At 31.2% G+C, this 19,010-nt stretch overlaps 3 protein-coding genes and 1 long non-coding RNA gene across 6 annotated transcripts; 1 reads left to right on the top strand and 3 right to left on the bottom strand.

Annotated features, from left to right (window-relative positions):
* Positions 1-699: 699 nt before the first annotated feature.
* On the bottom strand, positions 700-2,423 carry LOC124931545. Of its 2 annotated transcripts, XR_007098703.1 has the most exons (3): positions 2,284-2,423; positions 1,413-1,561; positions 700-990 (listed from the first exon to the last, which is right to left on the bottom strand). It is a non-coding gene; the product is annotated as an uncharacterized LOC124931545 (long non-coding RNA). The 2 variants fall into 2 exon arrangements; XR_007098702.1 differs by lacking the exon at positions 700-990 and having other exon boundaries at positions 1,247-1,561.
* LOC124931544 (CBL-interacting serine/threonine-protein kinase 21) lies at positions 1,233-4,209 on the top strand. Its single transcript, XM_047472034.1, has 15 exons — positions 1,233-1,394; positions 1,474-1,536; positions 1,619-1,690; positions 1,764-1,871; positions 1,956-2,027; positions 2,111-2,164; positions 2,276-2,401; positions 2,490-2,579; positions 2,671-2,796; positions 2,873-2,977; positions 3,068-3,187; positions 3,470-3,535; positions 3,618-3,692; positions 3,781-3,890; positions 3,974-4,209. The coding sequence occupies exons 1-15, from the start codon at positions 1,233-1,235 to the stop codon at positions 4,086-4,088; spliced, it is 1,464 nt and encodes a 487-aa protein (XP_047327990.1). The 3' UTR covers positions 4,089-4,209.
* Positions 4,210-6,526: 2,317 nt separating this feature from the next.
* LOC124931186 lies at positions 6,527-13,282 on the bottom strand. Of its 2 annotated transcripts, XR_007098695.1 has the most exons (11): positions 13,040-13,282; positions 10,956-12,880; positions 10,705-10,872; positions 10,509-10,613; positions 10,269-10,421; positions 8,738-8,901; positions 8,473-8,620; positions 8,138-8,260; positions 7,956-8,043; positions 6,859-7,275; positions 6,527-6,785 (listed from the first exon to the last, which is right to left on the bottom strand). XR_007098695.1 is itself a non-coding variant. In XM_047471583.1 (10 exons), the coding sequence occupies exons 2-10, from the start codon at positions 12,753-12,755 to the stop codon at positions 7,109-7,111; spliced, it is 2,916 nt and encodes a 971-aa protein (XP_047327539.1). In that variant the 5' UTR covers positions 12,756-12,880; positions 13,040-13,282; the 3' UTR covers positions 6,527-7,108. The 2 variants fall into 2 exon arrangements, 1 of the variants encoding a protein (XP_047327539.1); XM_047471583.1 differs by having other exon boundaries at positions 6,527-7,275.
* Positions 13,283-15,557: 2,275 nt separating this feature from the next.
* LOC124931187 (xyloglucan endotransglucosylase/hydrolase 2-like) lies at positions 15,558-16,829 on the bottom strand. The gene is made up of 3 exons (XM_047471584.1): positions 16,443-16,829; positions 16,168-16,361; positions 15,558-16,105 (listed from the first exon to the last, which is right to left on the bottom strand). The coding sequence occupies exons 1-3, from the start codon at positions 16,710-16,712 to the stop codon at positions 15,724-15,726; spliced, it is 846 nt and encodes a 281-aa protein (XP_047327540.1). The 5' UTR covers positions 16,713-16,829; the 3' UTR covers positions 15,558-15,723.
* Positions 16,830-19,010: the final 2,181 nt, after the last annotated feature.

The raw sequence follows: 19,010 nt of genomic DNA on the forward strand, positions 1-19,010 counted from the left end.
ATAAATTTTTATTTATATTTTATTATCCACTCTTTTTTTTTTAATTTAGAGCTTGTTTTGAAACTAGGTTATTAGTGTTTCTTATTGAATTTTTTTTAGTCATGATTCTCTTTAGTAGCTCTATTTTATAATCGAGTTTATATGTGTAGTTGGAGTAGTTAGCTCTATAAACATTTATATTTATATATATAATAGAAATCCTAAAACATCTTTTCCTTCTTAACTCGAGTTCAAGTTCGTGTTGTTAACTAGCCGAGTTCGAGTATAATTCTAATACTCGAACGAGTATATATATACATATATAATTATAATGCAAATCGAATAGTATATAGGATACTTGGCTCAACTCGTCTACCCATAATCATGACTAATTAAAATCAAATCAGCCTTATTAAAACCTAAAATCAAATCTAGACTCATTAAAACCTAATATTTGACATACAGAAGGGTGTTATCGTAATTTCATACCTGCATTATCAACAAGCTATTACAAGTTTTGTTGCAACAACTATATTATGACAATCTTGCCTAACCAAAAGTCTCGGGTTCAAATTAATGGGAGTCTTTCTAAAATAAAAAAAAAATGTTATCGCTTAGGCACCTATCCATTATGTTAAATCTGATTCTTTCTAAACATGTCTAATTTAATAATATATATATATATATATATATAATAAATATGAGGATAAACTCAAAACATAATAATAATAATAATAATAATAATAATAATAATAATAATATACAACTTCCATTCAAAATGGAGTGTAGGTTAGTTAGCACATGGCCTTCTTCATAGACTCAAGTCTTACCAAACAGCCAACACTTGACCTTCTCAATTCTCACCATTATCTCAAATCATTAACAGATCCATAATCCATTGAACCACGTTAAAAAGACCAATCATAGAATATTTTAACAACAAAAATGAACTCGTCATCTTCTTCTTTTTTCTCCTCCTCCTGCATCTCGCTAATAAATCCTCCCCCGGGACTGAAATAAAGAAATGTCTTTAACTCACATGGCAATTGAACAAATCAAACCAGGCGAAACATCCTCGAAATGTAATCATACTACTACCACTACTACTACATCCAACACTCCAAAGAATTCAAACTTCAACAGCTTACAAGATCAAAGTGCTTATAAGAAACACCTTCAGGGGGGTTAGACCAAAAACCAGAATCAATTCAGAGCAAAGCAGACAAGATTTGATTCTTTTTACATTCTACAAGATGGGTTTAGAAAGTAATATAGGAAAGTATAGACTAGGAAGAACAATAGGAGAAGGTACATTTGCAAGAGTGAAGCTAGCATTGAATACAGAGAATGGACAGCATGTAGCAATTAAAGTAATCAACAAGCAGATGGTCATGGAGAACAATCTAGTACATCAGGTGAGATTATCAACTAACCTTTTTTGCTCTTTTTCGTATGATAAATCTCGATTCTCAACTCAATCCATTCATCCTCCAGGTTCAGAGAGAAATCAGAACTATGAAACTTTTGCATCACCCATACATCGTCAGGATACACGAGGTATGTCGGGTTAAAACTGAATTAACTGCAAAACATTATTGAATTCCTCCCCAAAAAAATAAAATTGACTCTGAATCCACAGGTAATTGGCACAAAAACGAAAATTTACATTGTGATGGAATACATATCAGGAGGACTTCTATCAGACAAACTGGTACGATTTCAACACAACCCATTTGGTCCAATAATCTTGGGCGATCTATTTATTTCGACTTTTCTGTTTTCAGTCTTATGCCAAAAGGTTAAGCGAAGACGAAGCAAGGAAATACTTTCAACAGTTAATAGATGCTATAGATTATTGTCATTGCAATGGAGTCTTTCATAGAGATCTCAAGGTTAGCCTCTTCAAATCTTTCCCTTCTAAATATCTTTATTTTTTTTTTTTAAAAAACTGATAAATAAACATATTCAATGTATAGCCACAAAACTTTCTTTTGGATAGCAAGGGAAACCTAAAAGTGTCTGATTTTGGGCTCAGTGCATTGACAAAGGTATAATCTATACTCTACAGTGATCATTAGTTGTATGCATACTTATAATAAGGTCTAATCGCTAATAACTGATGTTTCAACAGCCAGGAAACCTTCTATCAACTGCATGCGGATCTCCATGCTATGTAGCACCAGAGGTGAGAATTAAGCATAAATTCATCAATTTATCTTAAAATTGAAGATTAAAGGATGAACATGCATATTTATTAGAGTAAACTACAAATGCTAAACCATTTTTTTTTGAACAGTTACTCACAGGCAAAGGTTACGAGGGAGCCCCTGCAGATGTATGGTCCTGTGGGGTAATTCTTTTTGAAATGCTTGCTGGTTATCTCCCTTTTGATGAATCCAACCTGATGAACTTGTATAAGAAGGTGCATTCATATCCCTTTCCGTTCATGGATTATATTTCGGATAAGTTGTTCTCATATCTAACTTTTAGTTATTTACAATTTCTGGTAGATTTACAGAGCAGACTACACATATCCAGAATGGTTTACAGAAGGCCAAAAGAAACTAATATCCAAGATACTTGATCAAAATCCCCAAAAGGTAAAAGTTTAAGATATCAAATAAAAGGATGAAATCTGATCTCATAACGCATAGATCTTTATGAATGACATTTTTTTTTTTGCGGTTTCAGCGGATTACAACAGCAGAGATTATAGAAGATCCGTGGTTTCAAATAAATTATAAGCCTACCACAAGGATAGAATGGGATGAAAGTATTAACTTGGATGATGTTCATGCAGCTTTTGGTCAAATGAAGGTAAGAGTAAGATTCTGATAATCTCAAGTAGAATAAAAATATCTGGACATATTATGAACAGATTGTTCCATAGCAGGAAAGAAACGAGACAGAGAAGGAGAAACCACATAGTACCTTTATGAATGCTTTCCAGCTAATAGCATTATCACATGACCTTGATTTGTCTGGACTTTTTGAACAGGTGACACTCAAGATAGATATATGGTTTAGTTATCAATTAATTCTTAACCAGCATGATAAAGCTAACACATCCCCTTTTTTCACAATTTAGGATAACGAAAAGCAGAAGATAACAATTGGATCTAAGCATACAAAGACTGATACAATACAGAAAATTGAGGCTGCTGCTGAGGGTGTAAGACTCTCAGTTCAAAGAATGAATGAGACCAAGGTAAGAGATGCATACAATCAATTCGAGTGAATATCTAGTGAGTGTAGGAAAGTGAGAGGTCTCACCCATGGTAGCTAAATCGGTAAGAGTCTTTAACTAAGAGGTGTGAGGTGTCAGATATAATTCCCACTTTAAGCACCTTGATTGAAGTGGGAGGTCGTAGGTTAGATACTGTGCTAAAGCCCCCGGGAAAAAAACCATAGTCCAAAAAGAAAAGAAGAAAAGAAAAGAGAGTGAAAGGTGTATTGTTTTGTTTGGCTACTTATTTGGATCAATCATCAGGTGAAAATGCATCCGAAACAGACCATGAGCAGGTGTTCAAGGTCATGCTTTAACCTATTAGCACAGGTGAATAAACCTAAACACTCCTCTTGAGTTTGACAAAAACCCTCATAAGACAGTTACTCATAACTCTGGTATTATGACTCAGGTTTTTGAGGTGGCGCCAACACATTGCGTTGTTGAAGTATCTAAGTCAGCAGGGGATCTTGGCTTGTATAACGAGGTAATATGATATTTCTCTGCAAAAGTTTATAATATTTTATAATTATTTATGGAAAGATACTCACACTCACTGCCAATGTTTCAAACAGTTCTGCAAAAGTTTGTCAAGCATGCTCACAGAGGAATCAGACGAAATATCAGAAACCCAACAGCCCGACATGGATACAGACAACTGCACAATTGTCAACAAGAGTGAATGGTAGATTACATTCTCTTATAACCGTTGAAAATATAAACCAGAACTCCAGAATTGAATTCTAATAAGATTTCCCAATCATGCAGTTTTCATCAGAAAGATGATAAAAAGAGTTGCGATGAGGTCATTCTTCCAGCTGAGAGCCTACCATTGTCATCATTGAGCTTATCAAATGATTCTAAAAGACCCTTAAAGGTGTGAAGCGTCCCAGATTGTACATGCATAACACAATAAAAGTGTGCATTAATAAGGCAAATTTGTAAAGCTATCTTCCATTGGATTAATTATTTTCATAAATTGATCCAAATGTTTATGTCATGAGAGGAGATCAAGAGATGTATAGAGTTACTCCAGGCTTGTGTGTCAAGCATTATATCTCTTGTAACTCTGAGGCATAACTTTCCGAGGGACCTCGCCTATTTTATTAGATTCCTTTCTTGTTTTATTATATTATTATGACCTAACTGATTATGATGGCATATAAGTTAACCTAGTACACTATAACAAAGGCAAGCCATTTAACTTGATTAAGTTAAACCCAACAGAAGCACTTGATAATGAAGACTAAGTAACTTAATCTGGACATTAGAAGCACAATTGAGATGCTGTGAAACGTAAAGAGATCAAACAAGACAAGGAACTTCTTTCCTAACCTAATAAGTTCATAAAACGAGTGAAGTGAGTACACATAATACATACCTTCACGCAAAATAGTAATTGAAAGAACCAAGTATGAAAATACAGATGTATATGAAAATGGTGACCAAACCCTGGATCTGCAATACACATTAAGGAATTGCCTGATATATAAAACATGGTATTGGAACTTTTGGGTATCCACCGAACCCAACTGCCGTAGGGTTGAATTAATTCGATGAAATCAATCCCTTAAACTGGAATATAAAAAGAAAAACTACCATCATCATCAGTGGGCTGAAGATCTTGGCACATTGCTGAACCCTCAAACTGGAATCCCAAAATGCGCCCTTGCGTATGGTCATATTACATTTGATTCTCGGAAAAACAACCAAGTAAGATCGACTAAGTGGTCTTCTTCTCATAACGAATACCCCTCCTGAGTCCTGACGCGTTGAAGGTGGAGAAGCGGCGATGCGATCAACGCCAGCCCTTTTTGGCGGGGCCAGACGCTAAACAGCCCTTTCTTTTTATTTTACACAAATTACTTATTAAAGAAAAAAATTATCATGTTTAATTAAATTTTCTAAAAACAATTATTTTTTATGGTTAAAAGTAAAAAATATATATATATATATTTTTTAAAATATAATTTTATATAATCAAAATAATTATAATTTTAGTATTTAAATATATAAGGGAGTGATAAATGGTTGAAATGATAATTAAATTTTGAGATAAAATTCTGAGAACCACTTCATCAAACAAGCTCCAAAACAAAATTAGATAAAATCCATAATAAATATGAATTGAGCAACCACACCAATAATAATAAAAAAATGGTCCCATATTATTTGAGGATAATAATTGATTGTTTTTATCAAATGGATTTCTGACTTTTAGTTATGTCTCTAACTATAATAATTTTAGTAATTTAAGATTTCTTTTACAAACTGTGTTGTACTCTTAATTTAATGTAATATTTTTCTTTACCTAATTAATTTATTATATTTTTTAAAATAAAAGAGTAATTTTCTCTATTTTGTTTTTTTAATTATTCTCACATGTTACACATTTTTTAAGACATTGAACTTTATTTGAACGCGAATATTTCGAAGAAATACTCAATTTAAAACACAATTATATCTAAATTGATAGACCGTACACAAAATTATGTCGTTATAATATTTTTTGAAAATAAATAAAAGAATCGATAGATTGGACACAAAATTTTCCCTTAATGTTACACAATTATTTAGTTACTCAAACCAACTTATACAAATTAAAATGCATAAATCTCAATAACAATATTCATTTAAAAAAAATATGTTTAATACGTCTCTAAATATCATTTTATTTAAAAACATAACAAATTAATTAAAAAAATAATAATAGGATGAAATAAGATTACTAACGTTTTTGAATTTGATAAAAACTTCTTTAAGTTTAAGTCTCAAAATTGGGTGATACAAAATTAATTGTTTTCATTTATATATATTTTTTTCATATCTAAAACAAATAAAAAAAATTGCTAAAACTTAATTAATAACAAAATATAAAGTTGGTTGTTCTAACTTCTAAGAATTGAATCTATCAACTTTCTCACTTGAGTACCTTAGTTAGAATTGAATCTATCAACTTTCTCACTTGAGTACCTTAGTTGGTTTAAAGTTAGTTTACATAAAAAAAAAATATGTCGGCATCAAATATTTTGAATGTAAAATAGTAAAAAATATTTACAAACGATACCTCATCTAAATTCTAAACTATAAAATCGACACATGTTGACAAATCTGAACATATAAACTGCAAAATTGACCAATGAAGAACTCGATTGCACCTCACAAAATGGTAAAATAAAAGTTTATCAAGGATTTGGGTCTGGCTTACTCTCATTGAAAGTAATAACACATCCCAAACAACAAAGCCCTTGTGACAGATGAGAAAACATGCTCACCAAATATTCACTGTCACTAAAAGAGCATATATATACCACCAAATATTCTTACAAAGATTGTCTTTTATTTAAATGGATTATTCAACTTGAGCAGGTCACCAAACACACATACATTGATAGTCCAAAAGGAAACAATAGGAGAATGAATAAATAACTTCTTTAAATAAATAGCTGCATCAGGATTATATACCACCACCCTCGAAAACCTAAGGTTTTATTTTATTTCTACTACGACGTCCAGCCAGCTAGCTTATATATATATACACCAACAGCTTCGGCTCCAGAAACAAGAAATTGACCCAACCCTGTGTACAAAAATCATTAGAAAAAAAATGACAGAAAAAGAACAAGTAAACAATCTGATGCTAAAATGGTTACCTAATATGCAGGTCTCCTTGAGGAGGAAGAAGAAGAAGAACTATATTCCAAAGAAAGTCCTTTAAGGCACATATTATATAGTAGGAATATTATTTCCTAATATATATATATATGTATTTCCAACCAACAGGATGGACAAAAGAAAAAAAAATGTGGAAAAAAATAAAAATCATCTGTCATTTATATTTTGCAGGGTTCAGGAATTCTGATTCTAGACATAAAGGAGGCGGGGATAATGTTTAAGTAGTTTTCATTTGACATTGATTGCTGCAGCCATAGTTCTTAACTTCCTCGAGATTTCAGTGAAAGAAGGTCTCTCAGTCGGATCACATGCCCAACAACCTTCCATCAAAGACTTCCATTCTGGATCGCACCAAGTTGGAATAGTTGGACGTAATGTGTTGTTCACAATCCCGGCTGCAATAAGCCAAAAATAAACAATATACATCATAAATTTCAAAAAAAATTAAGTTTAGTTTCCAAACATTAATCTCATCCAGATATGTTTTTGGATCCAATGTTTTTGTATTCACATGTTTCTAAACGGGACATTTGAAAACACTCAAAACACCTTGATTCTGCACACTGATACGAGGGGAAAGGGTTAGGGCTAATGATTTGAAGGGAAGTAATGTCTTATGGTTGACGTGTGATGTGTTTGGGATGCCTAGCAGTTAAGAATAAAGGCGGTTCCTAAAGGGAATATTATAAATAGAAGATGTGTTACGTTTTAGTTATGAAATGAATTAGTTTCTGGCAGATACCATAACTGCTAGGCATCCCAAGTGCAACACTTCAACAATAGGACATTACTCACCCCTTCAATTCATTAGCACTAACCTATTCCCTTAGTATCACACACCTTGATAATCAACTTGTGAAGGCTTACAAACTAACAGCGCTTCTGCATCTCAACTTGTTTATGTTTATGGATTTTTTCCAGATACAGAATTGTTTAAACTTAAGTCAGAATCTAGGTTCAAAATTTATTATTATTATTTTTATATCTGAAAACGGATCCAAATACAGAATAGCATGAACAAAAAGTGTTTTCAAATGGGTAACATAAATACATAACATGTAGTATAAATTCTTACCTATGAGAGAAGCACAATGCATATCGGCATAAGGCTCTTCTCCGGTTAGTAATTCCCACATTACAATCCCAAATGAATACACATCGATCTAAATTAACAGAAAGACAATGGTTTTAGTTCAGGGATGTTCATCTGTAGGCAAGTGAATTGAGCTTGTAAAAGGATACGTTTATAATTTTTACCTTATCTGAAACCATGTTACTTTTTCCACTAAGAAGCTCAGGTGCCATCCATGGTAAAGTTCCACGAACACCCCCAGACACTAACGTATGTTGCTTTACTTTTGACAATCCAAGATCACCAATCTACAAAATTCATGAATATACTTTGTCAATCAAACCATTTAAATCATCAGCTAAAATACTAAAATACCCTTAATTTATTTTTTATACATTTAACCCAAATAATCCACTTTCATATCAAACAAGTTCCTTTATTTTCTTCAAAAAATCAGTTTATTTAAAAAAAACTAAATCAATCAAGCTCCAAGTCTAAACACATCAATAGTTCTGCATACCTTGCAAACCGGTCTATGTGGGTCTCTCATGTTCACTAACAAATTCTCACATTTCAAATCAAAATGGACAATGTTCTTTCCATGCAAATACTCCATTCCAAAAGCAGCATCCATAGCTATTATGAGCCTCTTTCGACGGTCAATTGTCCTGATTGATGGGCACAGTGCACAAACCAATGAGCGTGAAGAGAAAGTAATAGTTTTCATTAAGAGATTGTGTATTAGCTGAGCTGCATAATCAGAAAAGAATAAAAAATAAAAATACCTGTCCTTTTTGTGGATAAATTGTTTCAGGGACCCATTAATCATGAATTCCGTCACAGTTGCTAATGACCCATCAGGACCATCGCGCACTATTCCATAAAAAGAAACTACATTTGGGTGATGTAAAGAGCTTAATATCAAAGCCTCTTTCCAAAAATCTGCTATCTATAAGACAAACAACAATAAAAGCTATAGTAGTTAGGGGATAGGACAGAACAAACTAATTGAATTGGACAAAGTCCTCAAAAGTATAAAATTTAAGACATAGAAACAGTTCAGAGAATCCGTTTTTTTTTTCAAATGTTTCTGGAAAAAAAGAGAAGTAATTCTATTTGTCCCTTTCCTGAGGTGGCGAGGGGTTAGAAGCAAAGAGTGTTTTCTTTAGTATAGAAAAACCTGAGGAAACAAATATCAAAAGAAAAGTAGCAATTGGTATTTGTAACCTACTTCTGAAAGATGAGCAAAGAAGATTAATGTCAGCAATATGAATCGGAATGATAATACAAGACTACAATCTGCACCTACTAACTTGACATGAGAAAACCTGAAACTATTATCAACAAAAACACTGGCGATGATTTGGAAAATTAAGAATATCAATCTTAGTTGCTGTGGTGCCCAAGTTATCAGATTCCAATATGCTGTTGCAACATAATCCTTAATGTCCATCAAAATGATATTTTTTTTGGTACAAGAAATAAGATGGGAAAATGCAAGTAATATATTGAGAAGTGTTTAATTGATGGATACATCTTATTTGTAGTCATCACCTGGCCATGATAGTTATAATTTAAAATTACTAAGATAAATAATAATTTCTTGTTAACAATGGTCCATTCATGATAGTACTATCCATATTCGAGTATGAGTAAATCGAAACGCAAGGTAACATCAGAACATGATTTTCCAGTTGGCTTGATATTGTGCTTTTATTTGGTACCGATCTTCCATCTAAATTGACTATTGTCAGTCAAAAGCATTTGACATTGGTTTGTATTTATTAGTCCTAAATTTTCTTTGATACTCAGATGTCCGATAATTTTCAGGAATTTCAGACTAGAAATTATAATAGATACATAATAAAGCATAATGAAATAAGATGAATGGATTTCCAAAATCTGCTCTGGTTGAACCTAATATTCTAATTTGGTGCTCGTTTGGGCAATGTGTAGAGAATTCTCATCAAAAGGTTCACAACTTGAATATCTGTTATACTACCATATGTTAACAGATCCCAACACATAGAAATCTAACAAAGATCATGCTAACTGAGAACAAAAGAAGAAAATAAATATACATCTTTATAATATGTAGATTCCTAAGACTTTATCTCCATAAGTAACAAGAAATTTTTCTCATTGTTCTTGTTTACATATGTGGTACATCCTACTATACTGAAGAATAGTACATAATTCAAGATATCATATAAATATATAATGCAATTTGTAATTAGATCGCACTGAAAAAAAGAAGCAAGAACAAATAAGCATCCATATAAAATTAAATTGATACAGGGGAATCAGAGTCAATACCAATCGTTCTCTTTCAGAAGGTCTCCCAGCAAAGCAACTTGCTTTGATCCTTTTGATTGCCACATCAGAACCCTTCCATTTTCCATGAAAAACAGCACCATAGGTACCTGAGCCTAATTCCTTGACCTCCTCCAAATCATCATTTCTAATTGTCTGTGAAAAGAAAGCATGAATAATAAAACAGAAGCTCCATTTACTAGTAAAAGACAAGAAGAACAAACATAATTACAAAATAGTAACCTGTAATCCCCTAGCAATAGCTTCCTCCTCAGCCTTGGTTGGCTCTATTTTGGATTCTCCTGAACACTCATTGTCTGAATCCACCTCTATGTCAGGAGGTGCATCCTGCGTTCAAAAGTAAAGAACATGTCTTAGAATTGACACCTCACTCCTGATTAAAGTACATGACTAGAATGTAACAGAAAATGAGTCATACTATAGCCTCTGATCGAATTCCATTTTCTTCCTTTCCTTCTGCACAACGAAGGGTATTAGATTTATTCAATCCTATTTCCTCTTTTGCTGCTACTGTATCAGAGTCCTCATAATTGCCATTTCCTTCAGCTTTTCCTTTTACACTGTCATGGCATTCCAGTGCAGCCTCCTTAAAAAAAAAATTAAAAATCAATCAGATAGCCGATATCTTCCTCTTTTATTTTTTTTGTTTACAGGAAACATAAAACTGACCTTGACCTGCATCACAGGGCCACTGCACTCATTAGCGGTCTTATTTTGATCTAATTCATTCTCAATATTTTCACCAACAGTAGTGTCTTTTCTTGATCCCAAATGAGGCAACGTAGGTGGGACAAATTTATTGTTACTTGAACTCGACGCTAAATTTGATAACTGCACAGGTTCCACATGAGAAGAATGATTTAGCATATCACAAGACTGACGAACTCCATGACCAATCATGTATTGTCTCTCTTGATTATGAGTAGGTGGAATGAAATATGGCGCCTGACAAGGGTTTTGATTGTCCATTCCCATTAACATCCTAGGATTATTACTCTCCACATTGCTCATAATAAATCCTGGACCAGGCATACCATTTGATAGTTGACCAGAAGTTGATGCTTCGTAAGAGAGAACATTGTGTATTGGATCATTACTTTGTCCATGTGGCAACCGAACAAAACCATCTGCTCCACGAGAATAAGGAACGTTACCATACCTATTCCCCTGTTCAGGTCCAGATCTGATGTATCGAGGATCCTCGTTATGAACATATGTCGGATTCAAATGATGACCGTCCGATAGAACTCCATGATGGTCATGTTGCATTCCATCTAAAGCAATAGTTGATCTAGGTTCCTCAGTTTGAGGAATCGCGATATGCTGCATATTCCATCCTCTTGCACGATTATGCGTATCATTGAAAGGGACACGATGGTCATTCTGTTCTCTAGAATACAACCCATGGTGATAGTTTGCTTCTGAATTTGGAATGTAAGAAGACCCTGGTTGACCATTTGCCATGTGAGGCTGCTCAATTGGTAGTTGTTGGTCATGATAGGCTTGATTTCGATTGGTTCCATCAAGAATATTGCCAGGAAAACAGGGTACACCATTTGGCAAGCCTCCAGAAGGATACCAGGCCATATTATCAGAGAATCTTAGCTGTTGTTGTTCATAGGGAGATATATGGTTCATTTGCTGCTGCTGCCAACCATATTCTTCAGAAGTTTTCTCAGGAAATTCTGGGTATTGTGGGCGATAAAGGGTTGATGAAGGTGAATTTGGATAATCAACCGCATGCCTTGGAGAGTGGTACGCAGGACTCCTATTACCATCAAATTCGTTGTTATACCTCTGAGGAGGTGGCTGCTGATGCTGGGCAGAATTCAGATGAGGAACTCTCAAATGGTGCAAGTTAAATTGCTGGAGCGGAAGATCATAATTATTCCTATGGTTCGGGATTCCATTGTCGAAATTCACCTGACCATAGTATTGATCAGAAGCATATACATCCTCTAATGAAAGGGTTACAGGTGTTTCAGAAAGGTGATTAGCTCTAAACTCCGGCGACTCACTATGACTATTTAAAGCATCAACATATCTCCTCTCAGTATCCCTATCATCTATTTCCATAAATTGTGAAGAAGCCTCTTGTTCAGGGTGAGAAAATAGAAAAATCCTTAATCTAGTGAAACCATCGCCAAACCCCAACTTATCATACTCTTCCATCATATTGATTACATCATCATCATTCACAACTGAAACTAAAGCATCCAGATCCTCATCTGGTTGTTGATATTTCAATACACCTGCCCCTTCATAAAGCTCTCTCAATTTGATCATAAGCTCTTCATAACTAATATCACGTGAAACACTCACTATTCGTGTTTCACCACCAACATACCTCAGTTTCCCATCTTGAGGACGAGGCAGTATGCTACCCAGAAAACTACAGAGAAATTTAACGCGAGGTGTTTCATCTGTAGGGCTTGGGACTGACCCAGTAGTTGCAGAAGGACTGCCCATTAATTAATAAAGCAGCCTGTTTTGATGGATGTTGCTGATCAGGGTTCAAAAACTTTGTATTACAGTATATATATATATATATTTTGAAAATGGAAAACGCAAGGATCCTCCCTAGATCCTACAGTCTGCAAAAGAGGAATAGACGCACACATATTGGTCACTGAGCTCAAATCGAAAATTAAAAAAAAAACCCAATTGGCGAGAGGCGATTCAGGTTAATAAATTAGAAGATCATGTTAAGAACGAACGGAAATAAATAAATAAAGAAAGAAAGAAAGAAATACCTGGAGATAACGATTGTTGGTGGACAGTAAAGAACAGGATGGAGTACACAACGAATAGAACAGAACCCTAATAACGAATCGAGAAAAGTGAGGAACGTGAATCTCCTTTCGCCGCTGTTGTGTATCAGTTTGTAGGTTGCGTTATATGTGCATTAATGGAGGAAGAGTAATGAGGAATTGAAGAGAGATCTTTTGGAGAAGACGATGATGAAGAAGATGATGATGACGAACGACCGCCATCGCTGGCTTCGTCGCTTTGATGCGATGCGACCCCATCATATAGACACACATATTGCATACTGTAACACGTGGCATCACTATGTTTCTCCGGTTTTTTATTTATCTTTTTTTATTTCTTTTTCTTTTTAGCATCTATTTCTCGCCATAAAGCATATACGTTATGCCCGCAAACAGACAATTCTCATTTCTTTTCTACTTTTTCTTTTTAATTGATCATTTTATAATTTATTAACAACCACAAAAATAATAATGAATATAGTGACTAATATTTCATAATCATCCTAGAAAATTGTATGATTGTTAGAATATTTTATTAAAAACTTTAAATTTTATAAATATATTGAGATATTTAAAAAATAATGATTGTAAATATGATATTTTTGGATAAAAAAAATTACATAATATTAATATATAATGATAAAATAAAAAATAAAAATAAATGGTATTATAGTATTTTGATCTTTCATGTGTAAAAAGTTATTTTTTGGAATAACTCAAATAAAGAGTGACATTAATTTATTTAAATGGTAATAATTTGTGATGATTTTGAAAATATATAATAATAAAATTTTAAAAAAGAAAAGAATATATGATATTTTAATTAATAAATTAGGTGAGGGAATTGACGAAAGAATAAGATAATGTTGTTTGAATTATTAAAAAAAATATTCAATTTTTATATTATTTATAAATTATTATTTTTAATATGTAACTACCTAATGTTGATTAATTTCTTACTAAAAAAATTAACAATTAGAGAATCTTCAGAATTAGAAAACTCTTATTCTAGGCTATTTTTGATTTTTTATAGTTTAAAAAAAATAAACTTTAATTAATATCCTTTTAAATTTTTAACATTTAAATTATTTAATTTATTAATTCAAATATTATTAATTTATATTTATTAATTTTAAATATAAAATAACATTTTAGTAATTTATCTTAAACAAAATTTTAAAATAACTCATAAAAATCTTACAAAAACAAATATCAAACCAGCCTTAATTGCACATTCCAATGATCTTATTAAATATTATCCATATGTGCCACCTACCATATGTTCCAAGAAAATATCATTTGTTTTTTTGGTTACTTTTTCCGGGATACACGTGAATATTATAATTTGTTAACAAAAAAAATAAAATATTCAAATTGTTGTGAACTTTGGATATTTAGTTTTTTTTTTTAAATAAATTATTTGTATTTAAATAAAACAAACAAGGTAATAAATTATATAATATAGAACAAATGGGAAAGATAAACTATTTATAAACTTATAAAATATACTCAACTTTAACCATTCAAATTATCTAATACTATCTAATTAGTAATTAAATGCGTATAAGCATGAAATTAGCTCTTAAGATAAACCTTTTTTTATTTAATTATTAATTAAAATTCTTATTTTATTTTTATAAAATTTAAAAGGTGGTAGGTATAATGGTTTATATATATTTAACTTGAATTATCACCATAAAAATGATTTTATTTTAAATTGCTCATTTTATATATATATATATAACTTTCCTTATACATTTATTTGTGTTTGAACACATTAAATATCTAAAACCATTTAAATATAAAATCGTTAATTTGTGTGTAAAATATTTACAAATTCCTATTATACATTATAGATAGGTCTAGTTATAGATCAATTTTTTAATATCTATTTTAAGGTTTAGTGCGGGCAAAATTTTCAGTTTCATCTTGAGATGACTTCTTCAACTTTATTTTTAAACGATGATGTATTTGTTCTGTTTCATTTGCAGACAATGATGTGGTAGACTAATAGGACAACGAGATCGTATATTAAGGCGACAACAAGATTGTTATTGACACCAAAATGGTTGATATCTCCTTAATAAGAATGAGTATAATTCAATCTGAACACAACATAGTTGAAACAAACATATTGAAGACCTTGGATGATCAATAATTTAAATTAGTTATTAAAAAAGGTTTAAATTTCGGACATAAAATAAGAATGGTTCATATTTGAAGTTATTTTATTATTCTAACTATTAGAAACAAAAATAAATGTCCAAAATATTATATTTATTATTCTAAATTTAAATATAGGTTCTACATATGTTCGTCCTACATATGTTCTAAGCAATCCTTCCAATTAATGATATTCGTCCTACATATGTTCTAAGCTGAAATCTTCATTGTTTCTATTAGTGATTTCACAAAGAAATTTAAAAAAAAAAAAAAATCAAATTTCATTGAAATAAAAGCAAGAGCAAAGTATTGTATCTTTCATTAGACAGTCTATCGATCATTGCAAGTTTCAATTATCAGGTAACATAGAGCAGAAATCGAATGAATTATGTTCTTGTTTTTTCTAATCAACATCAATAAAACATGAACCAAATAAAAAAGTAGTAATACAACAAATCAGAATTAGTAATATCTAGAAATCGTATGATGTATTTGATTAACTTCTAGAAGTTTCTAGAAAGCTTTGCAGCGGATACAACACATTCTGCCGGAAGACCACGGGGATGTTTTACCATATCACCGCAATAATCATAAACCATATACTTATCCTGCACCCATTTCATCCTTTCTCCAACAACCGAATTGAGTTCTTGACCAACAATATCGTTTAATCGATCATCACCAGAATTCAACCGTCGGAAATTTCTGTAAGACGCCATGAAAGGAGCTTCACTCCAGTTCGTCCTCACAAGCCCACCTCTCGTAGCCCATGAATCCGCGTTCCATAAGCTTCCATATACTCTCATTCGTTGCTTATTCGGATACGGAACTCCAATTGATTCCATGTTCTTGAAATCTCTTATGATTGTCCCATCCACACCGAATCTGATCATAAAAAGGTTTCATTTTTACTTCTTTTAAATAATGGGGATGAAATAATTACTTACAGAATGTGTTTTGGAGTCCAGATGATTGAATAAGTATGGAAATCAGCAGTTGGATCGAACCATAGATAAAACTGTTTCTCCCTGCCGCCGCCGCCGCGGCTGAAAACGTTGGTGTGAAGAAGGTAAGGTTCGCCGGTCGAATTCCCCAAGAATTCAAAATCAATTTCATCGTGCCCCTCTCCCCGAGAGGATAACTTCAATACACAACACTAGATAATTAGAAAAAGATGTAATCTTTCTTGAACTGACAAATACATATGTACATACATACATACATAGAATGAAGTGACGGTGCCGGCGGAGTTTCCGGGTATAAGTTTGATTTGCATATCGAATCTTCCAAAGATGTAGTCTTTTTTGGATTGGAAGGCGGCGCCGGAAGCTAAGTCCATTGATAGGGTTAGAAAACGACCTTTATCTTTAATCTTGGCTCGTTTGCTTCCTCCCCACATAATATCGAAGTCTCTGTTGAAGTTGGCATCGGCGAAAGAGAGAATGGAGAATCCGAGGAAGAATACGATAAAGGAAACAAAACCCATTTCCATGGAGATGGAGGATTGATTGATTGATTGAAATGGTGAGAAATAAAGACTCAAGTAGTAATGGAGTGGAGTGGAGACAGCTGGCTGAAGAAGAAAGAAAAGATGGAATTTTTAAGGTCCCCAATTTGAAGACAGACAGATAGACAGACAGACAGACAAGAGGCTCTTCTTTGCTTGCACCACGTTGTGTCTAGCCATGGATTGCCTCGAAATTGAAAGCAGAAATTACGTTTTTTAAAGTCAAATCAAACAAAACCTTAATATCTCACGGGATTTTTGTCATTTCTATGAACCATAAGGAAGGTTATGTGGGTCCATAGAGAGAGATCTTGTGACTCGCGCTCTGGTCCTTTTTCCGCCGATTAGTAAGTAGCTAGGAACTAGAAAATAATTAAAAATATTTTTACATTATGTTCAACCTTTAAAATAATTTGTAATAGACTAATCAATTAATAAATTTTCAAACTAATTAAATTTTCAACATTTTATATTTATTATATTATTTTGATTTTACTTATTTATATTATTGTTATATAAATAAAATTAATTTATATTTAAAATTTCAAAATTTTATTAATTATTATAAAAATGAAAATCATATAATTGATTTTGTAATTATTTATGTTTTTTATAATCATTTGTTTTGTAATTAATTAAAAATAAATAAATAATAATATATAATTATTTATTTTTTAAAAAATAAATTCTCTATTTTAAGAAAATATAGGATTTGTATTATTTAAATAAATTAATTCATTAATTAAAATATTTTTTTATTTAAAAACAATAAAATTTATTTTATTATATATTAATACCTTTCAAAAAATAATTATCAAAAAAATATCACCACGATCATTCTTTTTAATTTTAAATAATTCAAATTATTTAAATAACATCAATCCAAACTAGGCATAAGTAATTTAAAAAAAAAAAGTTAGAGATGTTAAGAATAGTATGTTTTTTTAATTAAATAATTATAAAAAATAAATAAATTTGACTCTAGAATTTACTTTGGTGTATTCAAAATTAATAAATATATACCTTGTTTGTTTATCCCATTTTATGATTTGTAAAAACTAATACTTAAAAATTTACAATGAATCCAAATGTAAAGAACAATATTCAAGCTAAGAAATGAAAAGAAACAAATTTATTAAATTAACTCAAATGAAAAAAAAAAATCTTACTTCATTAGTTAAATTTTCTATTAAATTATTTTTATTAATTTAAATACAAAATTATTATATACTATTATATATTTCAATATAATATAAAAGTTAAATAAATAAATTAATTATGACCCAAACTTGGGAGGGCCAGCCCTGCCTAGAATGAGCTGTTGGTTATGATTCCTAGAGAATATATTTAATTAAGGAAATTTTACAACAAACAAATTAAAAAAATATATATGAAGAAAATTAAGTTTGTTATGAATTAGAAAATGCGGAAAGTAAGGAATTTTCATTCCTTTAATCACGCCAATGGTACGTACGCGGTTTCACAGTAGAGAGGAAGAATAGTGGTTGGTTCATGATCTCTTTGCTGGCATTCAAATTCTCTTTCCATAGGTACAACTAATTGCAAGATTTTTACATTAAAATAGATGTTTACTCAAAATTCTCAAATCATAAAACATAATTGTATCAAAATGTAAAACATGTGTTTAAACCCAAATCATAAAACATAATTCTATCAAAATGTAAAACATGCGTTTAAACCCGAAAAACCTCAAAAAAATTCAAGATTCGAGAAATTTTAACATTGATTTTGCGTGTCGAAAATCTTTTATTAAAATAATATTTTAAAAATTTTATACAAAAATATATTTTAAAATTTTAAAATTAATTATAACAATTATTAATTTTATGATTAATTTTAAATAATATTTTGAATTTAAAATAATCATATTACAATTTGATTAAAATAAATCAATATTTTAAATTAATTAATTTACAAGATTATTTTTTTATGAAAGAATTGTCAATTAATTTTTAATTTAAAATCAACAAAATATTTTGTATACGTATATAAAAGTATATTTGACTATAGATTCTTTTAAGTTTGATATTTGGGAAAAAAACTTTGCAATATATCCTTCTTATCATTTAAAAAATAGTCTCTACTTTATAAAATATTGGCTTTTAAAAATTGAATTTATTATATTTTATTCCACCAATTAATTTTTAAGCTCTAATATACACATGTTTTTCTTGCATTCAAAATTGTAGAATAATACTTAAATGCCCATGATTATCAGAGAAAGTACATGAAAAATATCAGTTTAAGATATTGAATTTTAAA

Source organism: Impatiens glandulifera, chromosome 3 (assembly GCF_907164915.1).
Source record: "Impatiens glandulifera chromosome 3, dImpGla2.1, whole genome shotgun sequence".
NCBI lineage: Eukaryota > Viridiplantae > Streptophyta > Magnoliopsida > Ericales > Balsaminaceae > Impatiens > Impatiens glandulifera.